This window comes from Equus przewalskii, unplaced genomic scaffold (genome assembly GCF_037783145.1).
Source record: "Equus przewalskii isolate Varuska unplaced genomic scaffold, EquPr2 contig_452, whole genome shotgun sequence".
NCBI lineage: Eukaryota > Metazoa > Chordata > Mammalia > Perissodactyla > Equidae > Equus > Equus przewalskii.
In genome coordinates, this window is record NW_027227607.1 from 495,283 (window position 1) to 503,267 (window position 7,985).

At 35.3% G+C, this 7,985-nt stretch overlaps 1 protein-coding gene across 1 annotated transcript; it reads left to right on the forward strand.

The window, feature by feature from the left end:
* Nucleotides 1-1,278: 1,278 nt before the first annotated feature.
* On the forward strand, nt 1,279-2,259 carry LOC139081318 (olfactory receptor 10AG1-like). Its single transcript, XM_070606793.1, is given in 1 exon segment — nt 1,279-2,259. A coding segment is annotated over 1 exon segment (981 nt).
* Nucleotides 2,260-7,985: the final 5,726 nt, after the last annotated feature.

Sequence of the window (7,985 nt, forward strand, 5' to 3'; positions counted from 1 at the left end):
AATAATAAGCAATTAAAATCATGATATGATACATGTTGGTAAAAAATGCATTCATTAAGATAATACCTGTAGATGTCTGACTTTCTGAATTAAAAAGTTAAATAGTTTGTTTGAAGCGTTTGAAGTATATAAATTCCTGTTTTTTCTAATATTAACAATTACAATAGTGTTAATTATTCATTTTAAGTAATAATCTATTAAGAAAACTATCATCAAAGAATGATGTATTATATTCAAATTAATTAAGCATAGTTTGCTATACTGATAATAAAGTAAATGTTGCCATTATAAACAAAAGAATGTCTATAAGAAAGACTCTCCTTTTATTAGGGAATCTCCTGCCATTGGGGAAAACATGAAGCATGTACTTTTCCCAAATTATAATTTTCTGGAAAAGAATATTTGGCTCAACTTTTTTGTCCTATATCCTATTATTATTTTTGTTACCCAGTCAAATCAGATCATAAATATGACAGGAGTTGGACATAATATCTGACTACATTTGTGGATCGTTTTATATACTGATTTTACTTTTCCCTAGGAAACTTAATTTCTGCTCAAAATAAAGCAATATGACCAAATATTACTAGGTTTGAAAATAGTTAAATGCCAAAAAGTTGTTTTTTAAGCAATAAAATCAACAAATTAGAATGAGAATTACTGGAACCTTATGACTTTGAAAATTAAATATTTGACTTTTATATTCTCATTGCATTTTTAATTACCTTCTCTCAATTCATATGAAATAACCAATTCTAATAATAATTTCTACTTTTAATTTAATTCAGAATCGTATATGGAGTAATACATTGGGGAGAAAATTGTGCTATATTCTTTATAGAATGAATCATGGGATGTAATATCAAGGATAGAAAAGACATAAATACAAATAGTCAGTGGGACATTGTGTTAGATCTCACAGGTCAGATATTATATTATGGACTAGATTTATTGGGAAAATTTCTTGGAATTTTGATCAATTGATAGTTAATTGATTTGGGGTTTTGACCAGAGTAGGTCATCTGCATTCTCCTTTCTTGCACTGCAAGGTTAAGTAAAAATATCTAGCTTTATGTATCTTATTGGTATAATTAGAATGCAAATCTAAGATTATAAATCATTTAAGCACTTTGTTTATTAATTTTTTTTCTGCAGATGAGTTCATAGCTGTGGGTTTCTCATCAAATCTCCCAGAACTACAGAATACAAGTGTCAGAAAATATTTGAGAAATTATAAACACCAAAGTCTATACTCCAATTCAATTATAAAAGATGAAAATGCAGCCAAAAAATGTAAGTCCACAGAGAGAAAATAATTTGAAAATTACAGAAACAAATTTCACTGTAATGATGGAATTTGTTCTCTTGGGCTTTTCTGACATTCCCAAATTCCACTGGTTACTTTTTGGGATATTCTTAGTCATCTACATGATTATCTTGTTGGGAAATGGAATCATAATTCTAATAACAAGAGTAGATTCCATTCTTCAGACCCCCATGTATTTTTAGCTCAGCAATTTTTCCTTCCTAGAAATCTGTTATGTTTCTGTCACAATTCCCAGAATGCTCATGGACCTTTGGACACAGAAAGGAAATATTTCTTTTTTTGCCTGTGCTACACAAATGTGCTTCTTCCTTATACTAGGAGGCACTGAGTGTTTCCTTCTGGCCCTGATGGCCTATGATCGCTATGTGACCATTTGTAACCCTCTGCACTACCCTCTTCTCATGAACCACAAGGTCTGTGTGCAGCTGGTGGTTGCCTCCTGGATCAATGGAGTTCCAGTTGGAATAGGGCACACATGCCAGATTTTCTCTCTGCCTTTTTGTGGTTCTAACCAAATCAACCACTTCTTCTGTGACATACCCCCATCACTGAAGCTGGCTTGTGGAGACATTTTTGTGAATGAGATGTTCATCTACATATTTGCTGTATTGTTTGTCACTGTTCCCTTTATGTTGATACTTAGGTCCTATAGCAGAATTATCTCCACCATCTTGAAATTGCCATCAAGCACGGGACAGACCAAAGCATTTTCAACTTGTTCTTCCCATCTCATAGTTGTAGTTTTATTTTATGGATCAGCCACTCTCAGCTATTTAAAACCTAAATCTAATCAGTATGAAGGAACGGACAAACTGCTCTCTCTTTTCTATACCATTTTGACCCCAATGTTTAATCCTTTGATGTACAGTCTGAGGAACAAAGATGTTAGAAAGGCACTGAGAAAATTTCTTGTCAAATTATCAGCCTTGTGAGACATTAGAACTAGCAAAAATTATTGTTATATATATTTAATTTGTGTGTAGATTTAACTGAAATCTAATTTTGACTATTGTCTTAAATTTTTAAATAAACGATTGCTGTAATTTCTTTTAGTAGACCCGTATGTTGTCAGAGTTTTGCCAATTGTGTTCATTTATTTATCAGTTTTATGTTGAAAGATCAGTTTCTTCTTCACTGTAACTAAAAAATAGAGATGTCTCTAAACAAGATGATATGATATATAGTATGTTCTATAATTGAAATCATGCCATTTTTCCATTCTTTCACCAATGCCTTTCTAGACACTATCTTAACATTCTCCATTAAAGAAACAAAACATCCTTAGGTGATACAGTCATTACTAAATGATTTCCTCATAGAAATAAAAGCTAAATGTGTAAGGATATATTATAAGAAGGACTAATGCAAATAATAAATGAGTAATATAATGTTTACTGAAGCACTATTTTTCTAAGCAATAAAAACTGGACTAATGTGTGCTTATATTGAGAAATATTATAATAAATATGGTGCATAAATATAATAGACACTTATGGAGTCATTAAAAAGACCATCTTACAGTTATGTGATAATGGCCCCCAGTCAGTCACTTCTCTCTTGTGTCCATGCCTTTTTGTTACCCCTTGCACCTTGACTCTTGATTTAGCCATCTGATTGTCTTTGGTGATTAGGATATTAGACAAAAAGGAATATCACTTGGGCATTAGGACTTGGCTTCTATAGCAACAGAAATCTTTTCAATACTATGTCAAGAAAATCAGATTAGACTCCTGGAGGGTGAGAAGAAAAATAGTAAGAAGCCACAATTCACATATAAACCCTATATTGATGAAATCAAATTGAAACAGACTTTAAATATCTATTTTAAAGTCTTTTGAAATTTTTATTCAACATTCTCTACTAGATTTTTAAGCCATATATTTTTAGTCGAATTTTTTTTTTGAGGAAGATTAGGCCTGAGCTAACTACTGCCAATCATCCGGATTTTTTGCTGAGGAAGACTGGCCCCGAGCTAACGTCCATGCCCATCTTCATCTACTTTATATGTGGGATGCCTACCACAGCATGGCTTTTGCCAAGTGGTGCCATGTTCTCACCTGGGCTCTGAAATGGCCAACCCCGGGCCACCGAGATGCCGAATGTGCAAACTTAACAGCTGTGCCACCAGGCCAGCCCACCTTATTAGTCAAATTTTAAAATTTGTTAATCTCCTTCTATGTTGAAATGTGCATTTTAATTGTTTTTAGGAATCCCCAAATGTGATTGATTTTCCAACTCCTTACATATCTGAAAATACCTTCACAAAGTAAAACTCTCAGTTTGAAATGAGTCTCTGAGCAGAGTACTGTAGAAAAAATGTAAAAGGCAATTTCTAATAAAATAACTGGAAAAAGTACACATGCTATCAGTTATGGAAATTGTGCATAAAAATGTGTGACCTAAAGTTTTTGTCTATATTTCCAAACACAACAGCATATGCATCCTTTTTATGGAAAATATTCAACAAGATAAGCCAAAAGCTGTACCATTAAAAAAAAGTCCCAATAGTTAAAAAAATAATAATACAGAATATGTTCTTGGCCACAATGGAATTAAATTTCAATTTCATCTTTCTTGTCTAGGGGGATGAGAGGAGGAATATGAGGAAATTTCTGGGCGTGATGGATATGTTCCTTATCGTGATTGCAATGATGGTTTCACTGCTGTGTATATATGAAGAATTTGTCAACTATAAGCTTTAGATATGTGTTTTTTTTTTATTATTTGCTTCAGTGTCACATTAATGAAGCTATTCAAAAATAAAAATTGGCTGAAATTTAAACATAGAAACTGTCAGTAAAAGAAGACAAAGAGAATCCATTACTACCAAACTTGATTTACCGGAGAAGACAACCAAATCATTTAGCCTGTAGCAACATGATACCAGAGGAAAACGCATGTCTCAGAAAGAAATAAAAAACATGAAACATAGTAAATAGAAAGGCAAACATTAAATATTTTGTTTTTATTTTAATTTCCTTGAAATACATATGTCTTTAAATCAAAAATTTCAACATTTTTATCAAATGACACTCAGTTCATAATAGGTATCATAGGTCTAATAGTAACATTGTAGGCCATGGTCATGTGTTCAGTTTCTACTAAGGCCTAGTGACAGGCCAAGATCTCACTCTTGAAAAAAAGACAATTGGGGCTGGCCCAATAGCATAGTGTTTAAATTCGCACTCTCAGCTTCGGCGGCCCAGGGTTTGCCAGTTCGGATCCTGGGTGTGGACCTACGCACTGCTTGTCAAGACACACTAAGGCAGCATTCCACACGGAAGAGCTAGGACTTACAACTAGCATATGCAACTACATACTTGGGCTTTGGGGAGGAAACAAAAAAAAGAGGAGAATTGGCAACAGATATTAGCTCAAGGCCAATCTTTAAAAAAAAAAAAAGATTACTTATCCACAGAGATTGACAGGGCTTTCCTCCAAAATCCTAGGGACTGTGTTGTCATTCACCTATAGTAGCCTCCCAAAGGCTCCAAAGAGCATCCCTATCCACCACTGACACTTCAAGCACCACTGCATCTACTGGAACAAATGGTCCAAGTTGCATAACAGCGTACATAGGAGCCTAGAGCTGTTGTAGAGCCTTCTCTTTTTCTGGTCCCTACTCAATATTAGCAGCTCTATGGATCACTTGGTAAATGGGCCTGAGTAACACACCTAAACGAGGAATGTATTGCCTCCAAAATCCAAAGAGGCTCAGTAGGTGTTGTGCTGACTTCTTTGTTATAGGAGGGACAAGATGCAGCAGCTAAAAATAAGTTCACCTTTGAAAAGATATCTTCATGTGCTCCACATCACTGGATCTCTAGAAATTGCACTGAGACAGAAGGTCCTTGGAATTTAGTCAGATTTATTCCCCACTCTATGATAGGAAACTATCTTAGAATAAAGTTGAGTAGTTTCTACTTCTTGCTCACTAGGTTCAATCAGCATAATGTCATCTATGTAATGGACCAGTGTTAATCTTTTTTGGAAAGGAAAGGTGATCAAGATTCCTGAAAACTTTTATTATGACATAAATTTGGAGAGTTTATTCACCACTGAGGTGAGACAGTGAAAGTGAACTGCTGGCCTTGCCAGCTGAAATGAAACTGCTTCTGATGGGCCTTATGGACAAATACAGAATAAAATATCAATAGCTACTAACCAGGTACCAGGGAATGTGTTAGTTTGCTCAAGCAATGAAACCACATCTGGTACACCTGCTGCAATTGAAGTCACCACTTACTTACATTTATAATAATCCACTATCAATCTTCAGCTTAGATCTTCTGAACAAGTCAGACAGAGGAATTGAATGTTAATGTGATGGGAATCAACACCCATGCATCTTTTGAGTCCACGTAGGTGGCACTAATATCTGTAACCCCTCCAGGAATGCAGTACTGCTTTTGACTTACCATTTTCTTAGGTAAAGTAAGTTCTAATGTCTTCCAAGTAGACTTTTCTATCATAATACTCCCATCTCCAAAGTCAGGGAACCAATGTGGGGATTATGCCAGCTGCTAAGTATATATATTCCAATTATGTATTCCGGAAGTGTGGAAATAACTACAGGATGAGTTTGGGGATGCACTGGGCTCACTGTGAGATGAACCTCAGCTAAAACTCTATTGATCACTTGACCTCCACAAGGTTGGGGGGCCACAGTGACATTTTGGGTCTCCTGGAATCAATGTCAGTTCACAGTCAGTGTCCAGTAATATGAAAAAGTTATAATTATTTCCTTTTCCCCAGTGTGGTTCCCTGGTATAAGCCCATAGGTCCATTTAGGGAAGGCTGGGAGAAAGGTTAACAGTATCAATTTTCAGTAGTGGACTGGGCCCTTCCTTAAGGGGAACCATCTCCCTTTATTTTTTATTGAGTTAATGATAGGTTACAATCTTGTGAAATTTCAGTTGTACGTTAATGTTTGTCATTTGTGTTGTAGGTGCACCATTTCACCCTTTGTGCCCACCCCCCACCCCACCTTTCCCCTGGTAGCCACTAATCTGTTCTCTTTGTCCACATTTTTAAATTCCTCATATGAGTGGAGTCATACAGAGATTATCCTTTTCTAACTGGCTTATTTCACTTAACATAATTCCCTCAAGGTCCATCCATGTTGTTGCAAATGGGATGATTTTGTTCTGTTTTGCAGATGAGTAGTATTCCATAGTATATATATACCACAACTTCTTTATCCATTCATCTGTTGATGGGCACTTAGGTTGCTTCCATGTCTTGGCTATTGTAAATAATGCTGCAATGAACATTGGGGTACATAGGACTTTTGTAATTGCTGACTTCAGGCTCTTTGGATAGATACCCAGTAGTGGAATGGCTGGGTCGTATGTTAGTTATATTTTCAATTTTTTGAGGAATCTCCATACAATTTTCCGTAGTGGCTGCACTAGTTTGCATTCCCACCAGCAGTGTATGAGGGTTCCATTCTCTCCAAAGCCTCTCCAACATTTGTTACTATTAGTTTTAGATATTTTTGTCATTCTAACGGGTGTAAGGTGATATCTTAGTGTAGTTTTGATTTGCCTTTCCCTGATGATCAGCGATGATGAGCATCTTTTCATGTGCCTATTGGCCATCAGTATATCTTCTTTGGAGAAATGTCTGTTCATGTCTCCAGCCCATTTTTTGATTGGGTTGTTTGATTTTTTGTTGTTGAGTTGTGAGAAGTCTTTATATATTATGGATATTAAGCCTTTGTCAGATATATGACTTGCAAATATTTTTTCCCATTTAGTGGGTTGTTTTTTTGTTTCAATCCTGTTTTCATTTGCCTTGAAGAAGCTCTTTAGTCTGATGAAGTCCCATTTGTTTATTCTTTCTATTGTGTCCCTTCTCTGAGAAGACATGGTGTCCGAAAAGGTCCTTTTAATACTGATGTCAAAGAGTGTACTGCCTGCGTTTTCTTATAGAAGCCTTATGGTTTCAGGTCTCACCTTTAGGTCTTTGATCCATTTTGAGTTTATTTTGGTGAATGGTGAAAAAGAATGGTCAATTTTCATTCTTTTGTTGAAAAGACTTCTTTTCTCCAGTGTATTCACTCAGCTCCTTTGTCGAAGATAAGCTGTCCATAGATGTGTGGTTTTATTTCTGGGGTTTCAATTCTGTTCCATTGATCTGTGCACCTCTTTTTGTACCAGTACCATGCTGTTTTGATTACTGTAGCTTTGTAGTAAGTTTTGAAGTCAGGGATTGTGATGCCTCCCGTTTTGTTCTTTTTTCTCAGGATTGCTTTAGCAATTCGGGGTCTTTTGTTGCCCCATATAAAGTTTAGGATTCTTTGTTCTAATTCTGTAAAGAATGTCATTGGGATTCTGATTGAGATAGCGTTGAATGTGTAGATTGCTTTAGGTAGAATGGACATTTTAACTATGTTTATTCTTCCAATCCATGTACATGGAATGTCTTTCCATCTCCTTATGTCGTCATCCAATTCTTCAGAAAGGCCTTGTAATTTTCATTATATAGATCCTTCACTTCCTTAAATTTACCCCGATGTATTTTATTCTTTTTGTTGCTATTGTGAATGGTATTGTGTTCTTGAGTTCTTTTTCTGTTAGTTCGTTATTAGAATATAGAAATGCTACTGATTTATGCAAATTGATTTTATACCCTGCAACTTTGCTGTAGTTGATTA